The sequence below is a fragment of the Pyxicephalus adspersus genome, chromosome 6, assembly GCF_032062135.1.
Source record: "Pyxicephalus adspersus chromosome 6, UCB_Pads_2.0, whole genome shotgun sequence".
NCBI lineage: Eukaryota > Metazoa > Chordata > Amphibia > Anura > Pyxicephalidae > Pyxicephalus > Pyxicephalus adspersus.
This window is the reverse complement of record NC_092863.1, coordinates 58,040,126-58,062,675: the sequence shown is the minus strand read 5'-3', so window position 1 is coordinate 58,062,675 and position 22,550 is coordinate 58,040,126. Positions and strand designations below refer to the sequence as shown.

Below are 22,550 nucleotides of genomic sequence, written 5' to 3'. Positions count from 1 at the left end.
GCCTAAACCAGTGAAAGACTTACTTTATCTGGATTCATACTGCTCTAGATCTGTATTCCTTGTAGATATTGTATCAGACACTCTTTTGTGAATTTGCCATAGGAGCCCCCGAATGTAGGACTAAGCACCATTTTGTTATTCGTTATTCGGTCTATGCTATTGACGGTGTAGAGGGATTTTAATACTTGTATTCAGCAAACCAAAGGAGCCTATATACGTGTTAATAACATGCTTTCTGATTTGTTCCTTTGGTTGCGTAGAACACAGGAGGTTCCCTGTCCCCATTGTTCACGCTAGCCATTGAACCCTAGCTTTAGATGGTCACAGAGCATTCGAGGTTTTTGTCATGGGTATAGGAAAGATAAACTGGCATTGTTTGCAGGTGATGCCTTACTGTTTTTGGGCAATACTGCTAACTCCCTAATGCCTGGCCCTCTTTGAGGATTTACATTTATTTGGTCTTTTTGCCAATGCACTTCCTCACTACATGTAAATCTTAAAATAAAAAAGCACCGTTTTAATTTAAGTAGTTTGTTTTTTCTTCAGTAATCTAAATGTTCAGGGAGTCTGGTGGTCTCTCATTCTTAGACATACTTCATGGTAGTTCAGTTGCAAAATATGGTGGAATAATGCACTGTAAATAGGGTAAACAGATTTGAGATCTTCTCCTCTGCATTCCCTATAAATTACCCTGCCACATTCTTTAGTAGTCCACCTTGTCATTGTTAAACAGAATAAGAACCTCTCTGGAAGGTAGAATGCATTGTACAGGATATAACCATGGTATACCTCTACAGCACAATCCCAATTATGCAGAACTTCATAAACTTGTTAGAATTATTATTGTGTGGCAAGCTAATGGGAAACTCTATATTTCCTAATTATTCTCATATATACCATACCTATTCCTTTCCTACCTTTTTCCCCTTACTGATACTCTCTTCATACCTTTTGTAGGTGGAACTGATAGTAAGTAATATGTGCTTCTCAGTATTGCCTCTCATTCCGACCTGCAGGCACCATAATATAGGTCTGAGTGGGAGATTTGGGTCCTCTTCCAGATGATGTCTTGGATGCTATATTATTTGTAACCCCAAAAATCTTTTCACATATTTACTTAAGCCTTTATTCTGCACGGGGCATGTTGTACTCCACGGGATGTACATGGGGTCATTGGGCCCATGAAGGAGGTGGTGGATAACATTATTGAGGTTTTTTATGTTTTGGTATCTTTTGAACCTAAGTGTTCAGGGATATCATGACAAAGACTTTTTTGCTTCATATAGATCTGTCCCAATTATGACACTTGGTAGTTTGTTGCAGCATATCTACGCTTTTTGTTCCCAGCTACCTAGTTTGGGATGTATGTATGTACACCATATTATCTGCTGACTATTGCTTATTTTGCCAACTTGAAGATTTCTTGTTAATGTACTTTCTTGGATATTCCAAGTCCTTCTAGCTTTGTTTATTCATTTCTGTTTTTAGTAATTATTAAAATAGATGTCTTTTATTTGTTTCTTTATCCTCCTAAAATGTAAAACCTAAATATTATGGGTTAAAAGAATTGCCATGCATTGATAATACCGATGGATGATATGCGATATAGGTATAATTTAGGAGAATATATTTTGTTTTTCTTGAAAAATCCTTTCCAACGACAATTATTGCATGGGTATACACAGCCCAATTCTCTCAAACTGGATAGCCATAGATACCCTGCTCTCTCCAAAGCTAGAACACATGTTTTAGCTGAGGTTGTACTTAATCATTTCTAAAAATCTGCAATTATCTTTGTTGCTTCAAACACAATGAACAGATAAAAACAGTCTCTCCAGCAAACATGACTGCTTCTGGTGTATTCAGATGGGCTGTTATCTTGCATAAGTGCAAACGAAACCACAAAGCTATTGATTTTGGCCAAACACCTAGCAACAATCTACTTCTTTGATAATTTAACAGTTTTCATGTATCACTGGTTTGTATTATATGATCAAGAAGTTCCTTTTTTTCAGTGATTTCTAATTGGGTTGTGCTTTTAAAATTTCCACTGTCCATACTGGACAGTGATAACTGTTGTGTGCATTTAGAGTGTCTGTGCTTATTTTTTTCCCAACATTTTTCTTCCATGCAGTTCATAAAAAGCCACTTCAGGAAGTGGAAATAGCTGCCATTACTCACGGTGCCTTGCAGGGGCTGGCCTACCTGCATTCTCGCAATATGATTCACAGGTGAGTAGTAGAACTCAACCAAAACATTATATTGTGCTTTTACAGAGGGTACACAGTTGGCAAGCTTTTTTTTTTTTTTTTTTTTTTTTTTTTTTTGCCTCCCAGACCATCATACGGGAAAACATTGCTTGTTTCTATTGTCGAATTTACAAATGCTCTGCAGTGTAAGACAAAGTTAAAAATGCACCTAAATCCTAATCCTATATAAATCACAGAAACTTCATCTGCAGAGATGAAGTAATGAACAGACACACTTCTCTCTTGTTGCAGAGAATGAATGGACATCATTTCTCTGGGGGGCAAGACCCTCCTTTTTGTTTAGGTGTCTAGAGGGCCACAATTGCAGGCTCATTGAATGACCAAACAATCAGAATTCTGCCGACCCCTCCCAAAACATGACCCTAAGTTCACCCTACTTACAAAGGATATCACAATGAAGGACAGACATAGCTTTTGTGCACTTAAGTTCAACATTATTTGGTAACCGCTGTCCACCCTCGAATTTCTCATTACCATTTAATGTGCTTTTTTGCTGCTTCATTATATCCTGCATTACCTAGAGGGAGTTAGGGTTTTGTTCTTGGCCTAAAAAAGAGGGTTGTGTAGAAGAACAGCTTAAGTGACAAAGGCATTGCAACATCTAGTTGCACAAACAACTGATCAAATATGTTGTTATGCTGTGTAAGGATAGTGGGGCATAATGGCATTTAATATGAGCCAGGTAAATGTAGACATTGTGATCAATAAGGGGGCCTCAACCATGTTATTACCGGTATAAAAAAATTTAATGGATAAATAATATATGGGGGAACAGCAGGCATTCTCTAACCTGTTTGGAAAAACTGCTTGTGGTCATCAGAATTTGAGACTCCTTTTGTGCCCATTGTTCCTTGAGTAATGTGTACTGTGTACATTGCCTAACCTAAATTTTGCTGATTATTCTTTGTCGACATCATCCAATATACAGGTGGCCTAAAGCAATGGGTATTACCTTCTTTTGGGGAGCATTTCACTATGAATACAGTGTCATCTCCAGCTCCTAAAGTCTCTCTCTATCTCTATCTCTCTATTCCCCAAGACTTAAAAATCCTAAATAGGAACAAGACAGTAAGACATGGCTGTAGCCCCCTCTAGTGGAATAATGTTATTGCAATGTTGAGGGTACATGTGTTTTAACATTTGAATGTTTCTTGATAACATTTTATTTGTATAAATTCATAATTTACAATTATAATTTACACATTTTAGGATACTGTAATATTGTTCAGTTTAAAAATAGGCCTGTCTTTATTACACACATTGTTTGGTTATATGTTTGCTTCAATGAAATATATGAGAGCTACAAAAAGAAGTTTGAGAACGTATAAACAGATATTGGCATACTACCTGCTTCTGTCTGATATTTCACCTAAATACTTAGTAGTAAAAAATATACACATGAGAATAATATTTTAGTGTCCTTAAGAATTTTTATGAAGGCTAGAAGGAATTTGGTTAAGTGTTAGGATCAAGTTAAAGGTTAGCAAGTTTAGTAAGTGTTGGAAAAGAGGTTAAGTGTTGGTTTATAGAAAAATGTTAAGCTAAAAAATATATTTAAGCCATTAATTTAAATTAATCTCAATGACTGCTTTGTTTTTGTTAAAGTCATCAACATAGAGTTTGTTTTAAGATTATGAATAGGGGGCTAGTTTTAGTGTTTTGACCAAAGGGCAAGGGTTAGGGGGAGGGTGGGTTTTTGTTTTTGGTTACAGTTAAGTTATACGTTATATATATATATTCTGAACATTATATTGCTAATTAATAGTACAATTTATAATGCCATTAGGCTCATACTTATTGCTGTAAATAGTACTTTTGTCTTTAGAGTTTTGTTTCGATAGAAACCTTTATAAAATTGTGTTACAATATTTGTGCCACTAAAATAATGTCTTTTTTTCTCCTCTTTAGGGATGTTAAAGCTGGAAATATACTGCTTACTGAGCCTGGTCAAGTAAAATTGGCAGACTTTGGTTCTGCGTCTATAGCTTCACCTGCCAACTCTTTTGTGGGAACACCATACTGGTAAGATTTATTAATAGATGTACATCCATTGTAACTAATTTAGGAAACTGTGTCCTGCAAGGTTTATACATTGCATTGGGTGTCTGTTTTTTTGAACTTGTAATAATGGACAATAGATCTCTTGCACTTAGTTTATGAAATGGCAGAGCTAAACTCTATTTAAACAGCTTAATTTACACTTAGTAAGGCAGGTTATTATTATTATTTTTTAATTATACAGGTTTTTTTATAGCACCAACATATTATGCAGCGCTGTACATTAAATAGGGGATTGCAAGTGACAGACGAATACAGACCGTGACATAGGAGGCGAGGACCATGCCCAGGAGAGCTTACAATCTAAGAGAATTAGACAAAGGTTGAAAAAAGACAAAAGTCCATCAAGTTCAACCACTAGGGAAGTAAGCATATCCCAGATATAAATTGCTATCGACACAGTTGGTCCAGAGAGAGGCAAAAAAAAAACCCCTGGTACAATTTGCTTCCACAGAGGAAAAAAAATTTCTTCCTGATTCCATGAGTCTATCGGATGTTCCCTGGATCAACAGTCTCTGTTATCCTTACTTTATAGCCTTAATACCCAGTTACATTCTGTGCTTTTAGAAAAGCATCCACCTTTTCCTTAAGCAATCTATAGTAGTGGCTGAAACTACTTCCTAAGGGAGCCGATTCCACATTTTCACCTTACAGTGAAGAGTTCCTTCCTTATCCGGTTAAATGTCTTAAGCCTAAACTTCTTTTCCTGCAGACGCAGTACCTCCTTGTTCTTTGTAATGATCTCAAAAGTGCATAATTGGGTTCTTTATATGGACCATATATATATTTATACAGGGTGATCATATTCTCCCTTAGATGTCTCTTCTCAAGGGAGAATAGATTCAGTTCAGCTAATCTCTCCTCATACCTGAGCTCCTCTACTCTACTTTTTTTTTTTTTTTTTTAATAGTTTAGTTGCCCTTCTCTGCACTCTCTCCAATTCCACAATATAATTTTTCTGGACTGCATACAGTAAAAGAACCTGGGGAGAACACAGATAATATTTTTTAAATGTTTATACACATTTTTTTTTACACTTTAAAAACATTGTAACAAAGAATATTGTATTCTTTACAAGTCTAATGTAGGTACTTTGCAAGGTCCCTGACCCAAATTGTCGTGGTGGAGCCTTAGCCATTAGAAGTTGTCACCTGTTTGTTTTTGCAAAGCTTAAAAAAAAAATCTAACACTTTTTAAACTTTGGATTATTAATCAACAGCCATGGGCTGTAAACATCCAGGAGGTAACCTTGCCTTCAACCTTATCACAATTTAACAACCAGCCCCTTGCAGAAACCTTGCAGTGTAAAAGAAGTCCTGCCACTGATCCTATTTAACCCCCTTGGGCTTGTTGAATAGTGCATCCCCCTAGCTTTAGTGGTTCTACCTGCTGACTCTTAGGCTATGTACACACGTGTAATAATTATTGTTGGAAGTGAACAATTAGCACCCGATAACTGTTAACAAAAAAGGTGCACAACGACGCAGATGAACAAGGAATTCGCTGGAAACGAACGACCATCCAGGCGAATCTGTTTGGGGGACCATCTTTCGTTATCTATTGTGTGTACAGTCATTCAGGGATTGTGGATTGTTCTGTGATACACTTTCTCCTGTACATGTCTCTTCCTGCATCATTCATACGATCGTATCTAGTGTGTGTACATTATTGGTGGAAAATATTTGAACGATCGTATTGTTAGAGCATGTACAGAATCGTGCACAGTACAATCATTCAAAATAATCGTGAATAATCGTTGATTGGTCGTTAATCGTTCGTTTTCTAACGGCCTTTATTGCATGTGTGTACGTAGCCTAGCCTTAACCACTGCAGGACAAAATAACGACTTAATGGCTAAAAGGGGACCTCTATTGTACGCACACAGAAGAGTAGAATGTGTGCTTTACTGGGAGCTCTGCCACACAGTAAACTCTCTACAAACCAACTGATGTGAAGATAAGTATCTTCACAGATAACTTACATTTGTATGTTGTAACCCCTGATTAGGCGGTAAGGCTGTTTTAATGTTTGAAGTAATGCACAACCTCTACACAAGCCAGTGGCCTTTTGGGAATAAGAGCTGCAGAAGAAGAAATTAAAATTTTAATTCTTTACAAACCAGCAAAGTGTTTATGTGGCGCAAGAAAAGATCAGCATTTTATGAAAAAAACATCCTGTGAACTGAAAAAATGAAGGTGGATTTCAAAGTATGTACAAGGAAAAATGTTCAATTAAATATCAGCAAATTTGGAACGCCAGCCTGAAAACTGCTAAGGCCGAAAATAGGGAATGGCTTTTACAACAAGATAATGATTGTAGGCCTACAATAAATCTACCATGAGCCACACAAGCAAGCAAGTTAAACAATCTGCAAACTGGGTAAAACTCCCTACAATGAAGTTTAAAAGATTCTTAGCTAGATATAAAAGGGTGTTCATGCTTGGATCTTTGCTTAGGTGTTCATAAATATGGACTTCTGAGTTGCCCAAAACTTTGAACATTACACAAATGGTTTATCTGTTTTTAGGTTTTTGTGCATAAAATTATGCAATAATATTTTCAAAAAAATGTTTTGAACACATGGCTTCAAAAGCTTCAGTAGTTGTGTATTATTTTACTCACTAAAACTTGCTACACTTTAACTTGTAGCTGTATATACAGAGGAGATCCATGAATAGTGTTGCAAAGCAGTGAATCCGACATTCCCCAGTGGAGAATAATCCAAGTCCATGTGTTTTAATAGCAGTAATTGATTCTCCACCAGGAAATGTTTCAGTGAATGTCAGATTCACTGCTTTATAAATAGACCCCCTAATGTAGTAGTTACCCAGACATTTAGGTAATTTTTACTTACAATCATCATAAGTAAAGTGTAGTCTATTTTATTGAAAGTTGCCCATGAGTATGGTGTATAAAAGTGCTTGACTGAGCTTCAGAATTTTGAAATAAGAACAAATTTTGGTTACAGTCTGTTTTTATTGCAGGTATAATAATTGGCAACATACCTAGTAGGTTGTGTAACAATAACAAAACTAGTAAGTTGTGTAACAGTAACAAAAATGCAACACTGATGTAAAGGACCTGCATTTATAAAGCAAGCATATTGAGAATAGGGAGGGTGTGTGTGTGTGTGTGTGTGTGTGTGTGTGTGTGTGTGTGTGTGTGTGTGTGTGTGTGTGTGTGTGTGTGTGTGTGTGTGTGTGTGTGTGTACCTTGCATTGCAACAGGTAAACTATAGACTTACACAAAGCAGAACCAGATTTTATTAAATGGTCATGTTCCAGTGCTTTTACAGAACAATTAAAACCAGTATTTTACTGACTGGCAGTGACATGCTACTGTTCTTTCACACTGCAAATAGTAGCAATTAGCTTGATAAATGTGCCCAAAATGTATTTGTTTTGTTTGTTTTAAGCACTTCATAAAGTGAACTTGATCACCATTGTTACATCACTCATTTTGAAGTGTCTATAATGGTTATTGAAAGCAAAACAAACTCTGAGACAAAGGTTGTCTTGTACATGGAGAGCAAGAGCCCATATAGTGGACCTGCAATTGTTATTGCTCTTTTCTTGAGGATGCACTATGGCTCGGTAATTGTCACAGTGCTGTTAAACAATAAGTAGCAATAGTGCTTTTTTAAAGCCACTAAAGCTACGTACACATGTCCAATGCTTCTCGTCGGACGAGAATCTGGCGTGTGTACAGCGCCTGTCGTCCATCGTCCGAATGACTGCCATGGACGTCGAACGATCGTAATGAAAGTGAAGGGGAGAGCGCACAGCGGGGTGCCGCTCCGTCGTTCTCCCCTTCCCCATAGAGCAGAACAGTGCTGTATGTACAGCACCCGTTCATGCATCGTGCAGTCCTTAGTCGTTGGAAAGGATGGTGAAAGATCCTTTCCAACGACAATTATTGCATGTGTGTACCCAACTTTAGTCTGCATTGATTACCTGTGTGACAATGTCTTTTCTGCGAGCAGATTGCAAAATGCAGATATTTAACAGAATAGTTACATTTGCAGTGTTTTAGAAAGTGTTTTTCGTAGTTAGTTGTTTTTGTTATAAGAAAGGGTACAGAAAATTACATCTACCATGGTAGCATTTTGAATATCATTCATTAAAGTGTAAAAGGACCTATATATGTAATTCACATGGTAAGTTTTATGACTTATTTTTTTATGAGATTGGTACTCTTGATACAAAAATTTTTTTTTTTTTTTTTAGGATGGCCCCAGAAGTTATTTTAGCAATGGATGAGGGCCAGTATGAAGGCAAAGTTGATATCTGGTCTCTTGGTATTACTTGCATAGAGTTAGGTGAGTAAACTAAAAAACTGTGGCAGTGGCTGCAATTTTCAGGTTCTGCAATTAGAACATACACCAGAACCCCCATTGTGTTGCAGGAAATATGGACTAGCAACCTTTGTGTCTGGGGTTAAATGGGGATACAAATGTATTACTTTGTATTTAGCATTTCATGCTTGTATAAATGTATTTATTATTTTTTTTCTTTATATATCAACAACATATTTCAAAGCACTATACAAAGTACAACAAGCCTCCTTTACCAGAGGTTTTCAGGTGGTTGTAAGACACTGGATCTCTTAGAGTAAAACCTCCTCATGCACCTGTAGAACATAAAGATGGTGTCCCTGGTAAGAACACCCACTGGGCTTTACCCCTACAGGACTAACCACCTAGTTGCAGCCTTTATAGTTATAGTATAGTATGGGAAATGTTGCCAAAAACCAAACACCGCATATCATCACAAACAGTGCTTACCAGCTATCAAGAATGGTGCTGGAGGCAGTGAGGATTTTGGCTTGTTTTGCATCACTTTGCACTCATTGACCATGAACTAACCTGTATACCAAAGTATTCTAGAGTCAAATGTAAGGCCATCTTTGCGACAGCTACCGTGTGGCTGAATTTGGGTCATGCAACAGGACAATGATCCCAAGAGCACAAGCAAATCAGAATGACTTGACCACTGCAAAACCTTACCTTTTTTTAACCAAAGTCCAAACCCCAACCTGTTTGAAACACTGTAGCAGTGCCTTAAGAGAGTTGCAAACCTTAATTAACTAAAGCAATGTTGTAAAGAAGAGTGGGCCAAAGTTCCTCCACAATAATGTCAGAGACTAATAGTCATACAAAAAAAGAATAGTTAAAGTTGTTGCTGCTTAAGGTGGTTTTATAAGCTGTTAGGTCATAGGGTGTACTTAGGTTTTCACACATTGCTTCTACATTTTGGCTCCATTTTTGATAGTAAAGTTATGGTAGAATCTGTTGTGTTTTACATCTGGCATTAGGTTTTAATGATTTAGAACCTTCTCCGAACCAGATGTTTTTTTTCAATTCATATTAATATAGATACTACGTTTTTACAGTGCTGTACAAAATAGACTTCTGCACATCATGAATGTGTTATTAAACCATAGGTAGGTATTATGTAAATGATTTTACAAAGTTTTCTTAACATGCTTTTATTTTGTTCTTGGTGATCCATTATTTCAGGTGTTTTTAGACAGAGACTAAAGCTTTCATGGAATGACTTCCCTGGAATGACCTAGGAGATTAAAATAATTGGATTAAATAGTATGACGACACTAAGGAGCTCTTTTTACAAGCAACACCTTGCTAGCAGTATATGTCTATGGCTCATTCTTACTTTTGCTCATGTGACTTTGTGTCTTTTTTTTTTTTTTTTTTTCTAACAGCTGAACGGAAGCCTCCTTTATTTAATATGAACGCAATGAGTGCCTTATATCACATAGCCCAGAATGAGTCCCCTACACTACAGTCTAATGAATGGTAAGTGGTTCACTCATTATTTTAGGTATACTTGGATGATATGCATTGGTTGTTATCTTTATATATAATCTGTTCCCACTAATGCATTTGTGAAAAACATATTATGAGTTTCAAAATAGTTTCCCAGCATACTAGACATCTATTATAATATAGGCTAGAAATGCACTGCCTATGCTTTTTATATGATCTCTTCAATTAGGATTGTGCACTAGGTCTTCCTTGATGTCCTCCCTCGGGTTAGGAAATGACAAGCGTTCAAGGAGGATTTTACCTCTTCTGTGCATAAAATGCAGAAAGTATTTTTGTTTTTCTTCTCTCCCTTCTGAAAGTTTTCTTACACTCATAAAATCATTTGCCATGTAGATAGCTTCTGGCACTATGTTTTAAACAACACTGTTAATGTTGACATAGAATAATAGTTAATTATTAAATAATTTACCACATTCTCAGAAATTGTTCTTTTACTCTTTTAGAAAATGTTATTTATTGTGGTGTTAGACATGTTCACACTAGTTCAGGGCTTTTTAGTTCACCATAAAAACTTTGGTTATACTTTCCCATAAGCAAGTTAAGTGAAGTTAGTTATTCTGCACTTATGCATGCTACTGCATGTATCCATACATTTATGTGTACTTGCTACACCACATAACTAAACAAATATAGGAATGTCCATAAATTGTCCACTAATTATTTAGTGAGTAAGGTGAAGCTAAAGCAAAATCATTTTGCAATGAATTTTTTTTGTGTTTAAGGAAATATTTTTTTTAAGAATAGATTCCCTCACTTAGGGCCTGATTTATTAAAACTCTTCAAGGCTGGAGAGGATACACCTTTACCAGTGAAGCGGAGTGATCCACAAAATCTGGAATAGATCTGGTCCATGATTGAAAACATTTGCTGGCTCACCCAGGTTCTCCATTGAAAGTGTATACTCTTCAGCGTTGGAGAGCTTTAATAAATCAGGCCCTTGGTGAGGGAAGTGAATCTAAGTGAAAAATAATTTTGCAAAAAACACCCAGTTATGTTCTGGTTCACATGTCATTAAATAGTAATAGGCCACACTTCTTTATCTTATTGTAACCAAGTTCATTTTCACCTAACTCATGGAGAAAGCTAAGCTGACTTGTGTGTGAGCATACATTTTTTCCCTTGTACATGATGGATGATTTCTGCAAAATAAATTTTCACTGAACTACTTCTCAACCAACCTAGGTGAACATTCATTTTGCTCCTTTTAGTTGACCCCACTAGGCCTATTTTTCTTTCTTTACACAATTATCCATTTCAAACATTTGTCCTCATATCTACATGATTCAGATATGGGTTTCTTAGCGGTGTGTAAAAATAAGGTTAACTTTAGTTTTTCCTGATCCTACATTGCTTTCATATATTTGAGCAGCTTTTTACTAAAAATGTGCTTTAAATTTTTAGGTCGGACTCGTTCCGTGGATTTGTGGACTACTGCTTGCAGAAAATACCTCAGGAACGTCCCATGTCAGCTGAACTACTGCGGGTAATTCACCTACTTTGCTTCAGCAGTTGTTTGTTCATGGAATATATATATATATATATATATATAAACTAAAACAATATCCGTAAAAGGTATCCCCTAATTTATGGAACCGAATGCGTAGATTCACTGGTTCCAATTCAAACAAATAGCATGCATACAACTCATAACTCAAAACTGCAGCTTAAATCACAGTGCAAATAATTGCGGACCTATATTTAAACTACTTGTTACAGAGCAGTTCTTTTTGAATTGTACATATATCCAGGTGTTGTGTTTAATGTGGTTGCACATAGGGTGAAAGGAAGAGATTTATTATTATGCTTTGATAAAGTAATACAAAGTATCCTCTTATTAGTATACAGTTGCTTGTAAGGCATTGAACAATTACATTGCATTTCTTCATATGATTGTGTATGTTATTGTATTAAACGGTTCCATTCAGGCTTGTGCGGTCTTCCCTTGTTACACATACTGCTGCCACAGATAATCTCTTAACAGGCTCATAGGTTTATGATGATGTTTCTTTCTGGAAGTTGATTCATGCATCTGGCAATCCTTTGCTCTCTAGTAAACATACATACAGGTTTACTAGCATTTAGAAATCTACTCTGTATACTTTTTGTACATCTAAGCTATAAATTGGTGTCATGAAGTAAGGCTTGTTTCCTTTCTATTTTCCGAAACTGTAAAAGACACCCATTTAGATAAAAATATCAAAGGGCATTTGCAGTTATTTTTTTTTAAGCTGCATGTTCCAAGGTCCACATTCTTATCATTTTGCATTATGGAATGTTAAATTGAAGCAAGGATAATGCTGGCAATTCTAGAGCCTTTCAAAAATATCAGTGAAAACCCCCATGGCTCAGTTGTTAATTTTGAATATTGACTGCATTTTGGCTTTGCTACAGAAAACTACATTTATAACTAGCTATGGGCTACCGCTATAAATTCTATTCAGGCAGTTGTCTATCCCCTTGTCAAGTTTGTCTTTTTTGTTAAGAAACGCAGTGGAAGTATAAAAAGAAAAGTATATGCCATTAAAGCTTGCAAATTCATGTTGAGAGAGGACCAGTAAGCTGGAGTCTTATTAAAGTTAAAAAAAAAAAAATTGTAACATGTTTGATCTCTTGTGTGTGGCTCTAAAACAGTTAGGGGCTGCCATCACCTAACCCTGGTTGAAATAACTAGTGACTTTCCTAGGTATTTTTTGATTGCACCAACACACCTCCACTTTTAGCTAGTTGCTACCACTTCTCTGCTTTTGGGTAAACAATCGAGGATTACTAAGGCTGGGTCTACATGGACGTTTTTTTTAAAACGCATGTAAACGTTCCTATTGCAATTATATGCATTTTAATGCACTTTTTTAATGTTTTAAAGCCTGCCTTTAAAATACTTGAAAATGCAAGCAACGTTTAAGATGAATGTCATAAACGTGCCTTAAGGAAACGTCCTGGTGTAGATTAACCCATTGTAATGCATGGTGATTTCAAACAGGGGCTTTAAAAGCCTCAGGTTAAATGCTGGTGAAACGGTTCGTGTAGACTAAGCCTAAGTCTTCAGTTGCTTTTCGGGAACATTTTTGTAATCATTGGTTATCATATTTATAATTATTATTATTTATCAAAATATTTTGTACCTGTGTACATATTATTTAGTCTGACAGCATTTTGCAATAAACACGGAGTACTGCTTTATTTAAATACCAGTTTGACAGCTACTGTATTGCATTGCAGCACAAACCAAATGATGCTACTTTTTCTGATGTTTAATGTTCAAAAACTATTTTCTACCAAAATCGTGAATATGAATGAAATAGTTCAGGGTCCAATTACGCATGTAAACATGTGGTAGTCTGTGTTGAACTGCAGTTTCATTTATTTAGAATTTTACCCCACTGTATTGTGCAATGTTTCTCCAGTGGTTGCCAGGAGTTCTTTAAGCAATTAAAGTGGCCTGAGAAGCACAAATTGTTAAGTGACACCAATGATCCTTTTGGCCCTCTGTAAAGGTCGCATTCTTCCCGCTGGTCAGAAATGTAAGAGGCATCCTTCCTACTGACTACAACTAATAACTATTTGTCATTAATCTGTGGTATTTATATTGTCATTTTCTTAATACAATTAACACAGCAGCATTATTATTTTAAATTCTTTAAATACTTTTCTTTTTCTTTCAATATGCCAGCATGACTTTGTACGCAGAGACAGGCCAGGTCGGGTCCTTATAGATCTGATACAGAGGACTAAGGATGCTGTCAGGGAATTGGACAATCTGCAATACAGAAAAATGAAAAAAATCCTCTTCCAAGAATCCCGCAATGGTCCACTTAATGAGTCTCAGGAAGATGATGAGGTAAGGAAAGTTCTCAGGCTCTATAAAATTGGATAATAAGTTTTAAAAAGTCACCAAAGCTGTTTTTGTGCAATCACTGTAACTAAACAAAGAGGAAAACATTTGTTTTAAAAAAGGGACCTTTTTTTAATGTAAGAAAAAAAAACTTCAATATCTAAAATTGTTTTTTTAATGTCCATTACTGTGTGAGTATAGCTTATTGGCAGTTCATGACCCAATACTTGCAGAAATTGTGTTCTAATGTTGTGAAATGTTCTAATGTCTCCACTTTTTATTTATATTTACTTGATTTTGCTGCACAACCCATTACACATTAGAAACTATAAAAACAAAATATTTTGGCTACATTGACAAATGCCTACAGCCTATGTATTTAAAAGAAAATCATTGTACTTGTCTTGAAATACCCATATAATGTTTTTTTTTTTTTTTTTTTGTTTTTTAAATCACAGAATTTAAATGGCTAACAAGCCACGGTGATGCCCTTGTAGGTTTCAGACGCTTAGCATAACATCCTGTAGCTGAAAAAGGACTACGATAAAACATGAATCTTGGGTTGAAAAAAACCTAGTAGATATGACTGATATTGCAGACATAATCAAACAACATAGTTATAGATGTAAATGCATCCTATTTCATTGCTTTGCCACCATGTTCAAGGCAAACACACCTCATAACGAATCAATAAAAGCTATGTGAAAGATTACTTATAGGTCTGGCTCTCTGCCCAGATGTCGTATAGACTGTTGACCATTTAATTAGAGACTTTAGCACAGACATTGCAATAAGTGGGTCTTCAGAGCAGAGCTATCTGCATTTTGTTTACCAGAAACACCATTGTAAAAATATTGTATACTCAACTGTATATGACAGGGGTAGGGACAAATATAACACTGTCAAGGTAGCTTGGTCAGTTAAAGTAATTGTTTTTTTATCTTATTTTGTGAAGATACTTTGGATTCCTAAAAGATGACCATTGTATGCTCCCCAGCAGTGTTGGTTTGTCCTAAAATCCCCTAATACTGTGTCGCATCTATGTGTGAGTATTCACATATCGTAACTAGTGTACATATTGGATAGTTGCTATGCACAGAGCAGTCTTGCTGATAGAGTCTGGTATACTAGTCTATATGAGCATGGCATATATATATATATATATATATATATATATATATATATATATATATATATATATATATATATATATATATCACACACACCATCCGATATGTACACTAGTTACCATAGCAAACTCCGTTCACAAGCAGTTTTGTCCCAATCTGAATTACACACACAAAACGGCACAATATTGACATTGAACAAGAGTTTAAAGTGATTAGGGGTTATACCTGATCATTTATTGATCAGAAAATAATTTTGATTGGTCTGTAAGACGCAAAACTTGGCAGTGGATCTGTTTGTATGTACCCATCCTAAACAGATAGAAGTGACAGAAGCAGCAATCTCTAACTCCTGTACATACAAATAAGTTCTGTGGAAGTGCAACACATTTTTATCCTGGACAGTTTGATGAAAATTATGCTAAATTATTAAATATAGTATAAGTCCTTTACTGTGTAGGAGTACTTTACACTTTTAGTATGAAGATCAAGTGCAAATTGATTAGGGGTTCGCTGTACAGAAGTCACATGTTTAGAGTACACACAGAATACAACACAAATATAAGTGTAAACTCATTTTTTTTTTCTTTAGATATTCATGATGTGTTTTTATAAAGCAGCCACAGAACCATTTTAACAACACAGAACACATTGTTGAGAGATGATCGTGCACCTAATAGTTACAAATGGTTATCTATGCCACAAGCCTCACTTTTGTAAACATGTAACTAAGGATTTAATGTATACAGATAACAAATCTGTAACTTTAAAGCAGTTTGTCCTGCAAATAAGTGAAAATATACTTTACACTACACTGTTTAAGCTAGGTACAAGTGCAATAATTTTCATTAGAAAATGATCGACTAACGACATATCAGCGATTATGCACGATTATTTTGAATGCTCATATTGTGCACAATTCTGTACATGCTGTAACGATACGATTGTTCAAATATAATCCAACAATAGTGTACACACGCTAGATACGATCATTTGAACGATGCAGGAAGTGACATGTAAAGGAGAAAGTGTACTGCAGAACAATCCACGATCACTGAACGACTGTACACACAATAGATTGCGAACAATCGTCGCCCATTCAGATCCGCCGGGATAGTCGTTCGTTTCCAGCGACAATCCTTGTTCATCGGCGTCGTTGTGCACTTTTTTTGTTAACGATTATCGGGAAAACGATTGTTAGTCTTCAATTCCAACTATAATTATTGCATGTGTGTACGCAGCCTTAGGCTTCTGCTATAAATTAGATTCTTTAAAAAAAAAACATTTTACTGTAACACTACATGTAATTCCAAAAATACATTTAGAAGTTGGTGTGCATTCTTGGCTATTTAGGACAGGGAATGTAGTTGAATTTGCATGTAATATTTTTAGGAAACAATTAAAATCCTAATACCTTAAATTTTGGAAAAATAATTGTTTTGGAGTTCATCAAAATGTGTGTTAATTTGTTTGTTGGTAATTACTAGTACAACAACATCATTTACCCAATTGTGCTGTGTAGTTTGACTGTTTGAAAATGATATTTGATGATTATATTTTATGCATTATGTGCATGTGATAATATTTGCAAACTACTCTGCATCATATTTAGGACAGTGAACATGGGACCAACCTGACTGCAAAGATGGACAGCCTTGGCAGCAATCATTCCATACCAAGCATGTCGGTCAGTACGGGTAGCCAGAGCAGCAGTGTGAACAGCATGCAAGAAGTAATGGATGACATGAGTCCAGAGCTAATTTTGGTTCCAAGCTACAGCTGCAGTTATGATTCCACCTCTTCTTTGGTCCCAAAAAAGGTAAGAGGGGTCAGTTTAATGGAGAAAACAGTAGTCAGGAAAACTGTACCCATATATTTTTCCATGGCAGTGTAAATTGAATGCAGTAACAGTAGCATATTCTTCAGATGGGTAATACCTGCATGTCCAGCAAGAGGAGGAGGCATTTTCGTTAAAGTTCGATAAAGTGTGTGTGTGTGTGTGTGTGTGTGTGTGTCCCATGTGAGGTCCCCCCTTGAGAATGTTACTATTCCAACTCTACCAACTTTTCCTTGGGCTGTGTATTTGTGATTATATATAAAGAATTTGTATTTTTGTTTAAATTAACCATATATTTAAATCATAGCAAATAACTTTCAATAATTTAGATTTAGATTTGCCTTTCCTATTGGAAGTAATATGCCAGTATGTACTTACACTAGAAAATAAAAGTTTAGCAGAGAAAAAAATGTAAAATTAGTTTTTATGATATTCCTCACTATTTTTAAAATGGTAAACTTTCAAAACAGTCTTCATGTAATTTGCCATGTTGTTAAAGCTAAAATAACACTTAACTTTTTACTACAATGTTTCATGACAAATCAAGGTTAATTGACTTTATGTAAAGTCATGTTGATGACAATTGCCTGGTATGCTTTATTGTAACAAGTCATTGTTGTCATGGGCGAAGTACATAACAATTGTTTGAATTGCAGCCCGCTGTATGCCCATTTGTACAATAGAATAGTATTCTATACTTGTACTAACCCTCCATTTGCTTAAACCTAGATTTTTTTTTTTGTATTTTGTTTTTAATATTGTACTTGTCTACACAGATATTGGTAAACACAATTTAATGTACATTACCCAATTCACTGATTTGCTCCTCTGTGTTTTCATTTTTGGAGCATCTGAAAAGAAAGTTTAAATAATGCCCTTCTTTAGAGTTATAAAAGTTAAATATAATTTATATTAACATCAGTAATAAATGCCAAAGTGCACAAATAAATCCTCCATTTTTAGCATCTGTTAAATGATGACCATTATTAGATGTGTCATTTATTTATATATAATATTAACCTTTTTAAAATTCTGATTTACAAGGGTAACATATTTTCAAACAGGAGGAAGACTCACTCCTGGTTTATTTAAAGCTGAAAGGATGGTACAGTGAAAAAACACTAGCTCAGGATTTTTCTGTTTATGGGCAACAAAAATTAGTTCTAAGACTATTGTTGCTATTACTCATGTAGTGTGGGCTCAAAATGAGTAAAAAATATTTAAACAAATTACGTTGGTAAAAGTGCATGCTTATTTTTTGGACGCCAGAATTTTATAATAAAAAGTGAGCATGACTGTTATTTGGTATATTTAATAAAATATTGATATATAAAATATATATCAATATTTTATTAAATATATATATTTATTTTTCTGGTGTCCAAAATAAGGGGTGCACTTTTGCCAGTGTAAGTGACTGACTGTAAGGAAGGAAATATAATATTCCATTTAAAACTAATATATATCATGGCATACCTGCTGGGTTAGATACTTTAGCACTAGATGTGACGTATAACTGTACAAAAGTTAGATAGGCTCAAGGGTTAGGTGGACCCCACTGGTTATAAACTAATAGCAAAAATAAAGATTTGAGGGTGAGTTGATTCACATACTCTAGCCACCATGGATTTTAACTTCCTTTTCTTGTGTATGCTTAGTTGCAGGATCATGGTTTAGCTGCAATTCAGCAACACTAAAATACATTCCAGGCCTAGGAATTATTAGTAGTTTAGAGTACTACAGAAATAAAACAGTCAGCAATAGTCAGATAATACAAAATAGACTTTTAAAGTCGTAGGAGTGGCAGATATATTTTCTGATCAATGTTGTTTAGGAACATAAAACATGGAATAAAACTATTCTGCAATAGGAGTGTTCTTTCATGGAGACATAGTACTGCATTTAAATTAATGACATCACAGTGTGTGGTGTCAATGTCTACAGTATTCTGTAAACTTATAAATCCTCAAATGGTTCAGTTTTTTATCCTGTGCTTATACAGCAGTGCATGTTATTGTCCGAGATTTCGCTTATCTGTACAACATTAAAAACATTTCCTGATAGAAGTGAGCAGAAAAAAAAAACATAAAGATGGCAACCGATTAAAGAGAATGACTTTTGGGCAAATTTGCTGTTCACAAAATAGCATTAGGTTCTCAAGAGCAGTCCTAATATAGAGGAAATTTATGTACATTGATGTATCTAGGTATATCACATCATATAAATAAAAAAGCGTCCAGATAAATAAAAATAGGTAAAAGTTACTGACCTTTTTGAAAACAATCATTACATAAAAACCTGACAAAAACATTTGTATAATTTTACTGTAATAAAATAATTTTTGGACACTTTATAACACAAGTCATTACAAAACTAGTAAGCCAACCTCATATTTTTAATATGGCAAAATGATGATTCTTAAATGAAAGGCCATTTAGTCCTCTCTCCCACTGTCATACAAAAAACTTACATTTTTATAAACCTTGCTCTCCATAATATAAAGCTGTAAACCGGACAAATATTGAATTGTGGGGACTATCTAGGTGTAAATACACCGTACCGCATTGCAAGGATTACAGGCTTTCTTAGGGCAGCATGTTTAGTTATCTTATTCTCCTATTAGCTTACACTGCCATGTAATCATTCCCCCACTGCCTCTTCCACAAGACACTCCAAGCAGGGACTGAAATCAACACCTAGAATGCAGAACCAGTAGTCAAGTTATTAGGCAAGTAATTTTGTGGTTAACACACCAACAGACCTAAACAATCATTTAACCTTTGCAGTGGTGCCATTTATTTTTTTTATATTTACTTCTGAAGTTTGTATTTCTGAAGTCTGTATTTCAGTACAGATGCAAGGTATTGGTCTGTCCACATTTGCAGAACCTTGAATTTAGTTCTATGAATGTGTACCATTGCCATTAACATGGGGTGGTTATTTTATTTTTGAGCCTTTTTTTTTCCATTTGTTTTCCTTTTTCAGTTTTTCAGTCCAAATGTTAATACTCCTATATTAATAAAAAAAAAAAAAAAAAAAAAAAAAAAGGTAAATGTAAGCAAGTTGAGAATTTTTAAAGTAATGAACTCACTTTACAATTATAATATTTCATAAATTATATGGCTAGTATAGTAAAAAAAAAAAAAAAAAGCCATACAGTTTAATGTTAACGAAAGCCATAGTTGCAGTATAAACAAGTAAATAAAAAATTGCAGAAATAATAAAAAGGAATCAAATACTACTTCTTGTTGGCACATCTGCAGGTGTATCTAAGGAGACACCACATAACATAGTTACAACATACAAAGTGCAGTAACACAGATTTTACATTTCTTTACATTGGAGCAGTCAGAATAATGTAACTTGATTGCCGGTTGGTTGCTTTGGTTCCCGGCAATATAACATGGGGACTATACTGTCTGGATTACATGTGCCCTTGTTTCACCGCTCCACATCCACATTGATGCCCATATTTAAAGTGGAACTGTTAAAGATAAATAATGTTGATGGAAGTGTAAATTATACATGTACTGGCTGTCTGTTTGTGCCAGGCCCCACCATACTGGACAGTCATCATAGCAATATATGTCATGTATATGGTCAGCCTCTTGGTTGGAAACGTTGCATGTGGTAAAACCAGCATGGCCATGGACAGACAGCTGATGTCCATATTTGAGGGATGCACTTGAATTTTACATTTTGATTAGGAGGATAATGACTGGCCTGCTAGAGGTTGTGTTGGGTGTTTAATTCCTGGGCAATGATCTTTGTATGGGGGAGTATGGTGTTAATTGTAATGAACATCATTTCAATCACCTTGTCTCAGGTCAGTGATGATATTATTTTCTTTAGAAACTTAAGAGCCGGCCAGGCTTTGTACATACATGCCACAGTGCTATTGTAAATCTTTTAATTGATCCTTTTTTTGGGTTGCCAATCTGGCAGAGTAAAACCTTAGGAAGTCTGATTGTAATATGTAAGATCAGCTCTATTACTATGTAACCAACTTTAGTAAAGATGATAAGGTTAATTAAGAGAATAAAGGAGTTTTTTGGTTTATATTGGACATATCCAATATTCTAAATAGACAGATTCCAACCAATCGGCAATCATCTTTCATTTGTTGGTCTATTTGACATGTGTAAGGTTGCAGATGAGAACAATGCCTGCATTCCTGGTGTGACTTGGAGAGAGGCCTGCCATGCTCCATCAAAGTCTGCCATCTACAAGTGTCTGGGCTGCCCAGGATCATGTACACAGGATTCTATGGAAGGACACCATTTTGGGGGTGTTTCCTAGCTCCTGACAGCTGTGGAAATGTAGTAATATGTTTTCATGACCACACTGTCTCTTTAAAAAAAAAAAAAAAAAAAACTGAAAAGAGGGAGCCGAGTGATCCCTCCTGAGCTGGAAAGTGCTAGAACTGAGCAGGCTCTAGAGGAGCAGCGGCCGCAGCATCCTCACTACACCTGCAGCCACACTGTGCGGACAGGGCCGGTCCCGCTGCAAGCAGCACGACGCCGCCACCCAGATTAAAGGGGAAAAAAATAGATCTGTTCCAGCCAGGAGGGGGTGGAGACTGCACAACCAAACCCCAAAAATAGAGCATCTAAAAGACAAAAGGAGCCACCCGCTTCTGCACACAGGGAGCTAGCAGCGTTCAAGTGAATGAGCCAAAGAGGGGTTCCCCCCCTCATCTGTAGTGGGAGGACGATTTAAAGGGGGGGGGGAAGCATGCCAGGCACGGAGATACAGCTCTGCCATCAGCAGCATCCTCTGCCCTGCTGCCATTGCTGCCTGGTGTAGTAAGAGAGCTGCAGCCGGCCTGATTTCTTCTGTGTAGCAACTGGGTTATTTAGTGTGTGTGTGTGTGTGTGTGTGTGTGTACGTGTGGGATATAAATAAATATATCTACATAGATTCCCTCCCCATCCCCTCCTCCTCCCCTCCTCCTCTGCCTCCTCCTCCGGCTGGATGGGATTGTGGAGGAGCTATAGGGGAAGCTGCTGCTGCTGCTACTGCTGCCGTGGAGCCACACAAGCATCTCTTTAAAAGGATCAGCTGACCCCGCCGAGCTCCAGCTGCAATGGGCTGCCTGTGCCGCCTGTCATCCTGCCCCGGTGCCAACTGCAGGGACTGAGAGCCGCCCGGGCTGCACGGCATCCATCATTGCATCGCACCGACACACAGGAGGGAAAAAAGCCCGTAGCCAGCAGAAAGGGGGGGAAACCGGAGAGCGAGAGCAGAGAAGGGGGGAGTGAGACAGCGGGAGAGAGAGGGGAGAGAGCGGGGGGGCGGGAGGGTGGGGGAATCACGTTAAACTATGCATCTCCTACAGCCGTGCTGGCGCGGACGGAGGGCTGAGAGAGAAGCAGCCGGGGCCATACGACACTTCTTTCTCCTGCTTTTCACCCCTTCCTGCAGGATCATGCATTCATAAGGGATGAGGCGGACCACAGGGATCCCAGGCCTGAGCTGCGGCCTACCCAGTCAGTGCAAAGTCAGGCACTTCATTACCGGACCCGCGAGCGATTCGCTACAATCAAATCAGCATCTTTGGTAAGTGAGCGATATTTAGTCT

The 22,550-nt window shown here is 36.5% G+C and overlaps 1 protein-coding gene across 5 annotated transcripts in view; it reads left to right on the top strand.

Annotated features, from left to right (window-relative positions):
* The window catches only part of TAOK3 (TAO kinase 3), a 121,389-nt gene that overhangs the window by 42,291 nt on the left and 56,548 nt on the right, over positions 1-22,550 (top strand). For all 5 annotated transcript variants that reach the window (XM_072415959.1, XM_072415962.1, XM_072415960.1 and 2 more), the window contains 8 exons: positions 2,135-2,231; positions 4,179-4,292; positions 8,555-8,646; positions 10,050-10,143; positions 11,575-11,656; positions 13,844-14,011; positions 16,745-16,951; positions 22,394-22,528. In XM_072415959.1, the coding sequence (XP_072272060.1) occupies positions 2,135-2,231; positions 4,179-4,292; positions 8,555-8,646; positions 10,050-10,143; positions 11,575-11,656; positions 13,844-14,011; positions 16,745-16,951; positions 22,394-22,528 (989 nt within the window). The remainder of the gene's footprint in view (positions 1-2,134; positions 2,232-4,178; positions 4,293-8,554; positions 8,647-10,049; positions 10,144-11,574; positions 11,657-13,843; positions 14,012-16,744; positions 16,952-22,393; positions 22,529-22,550) is intronic.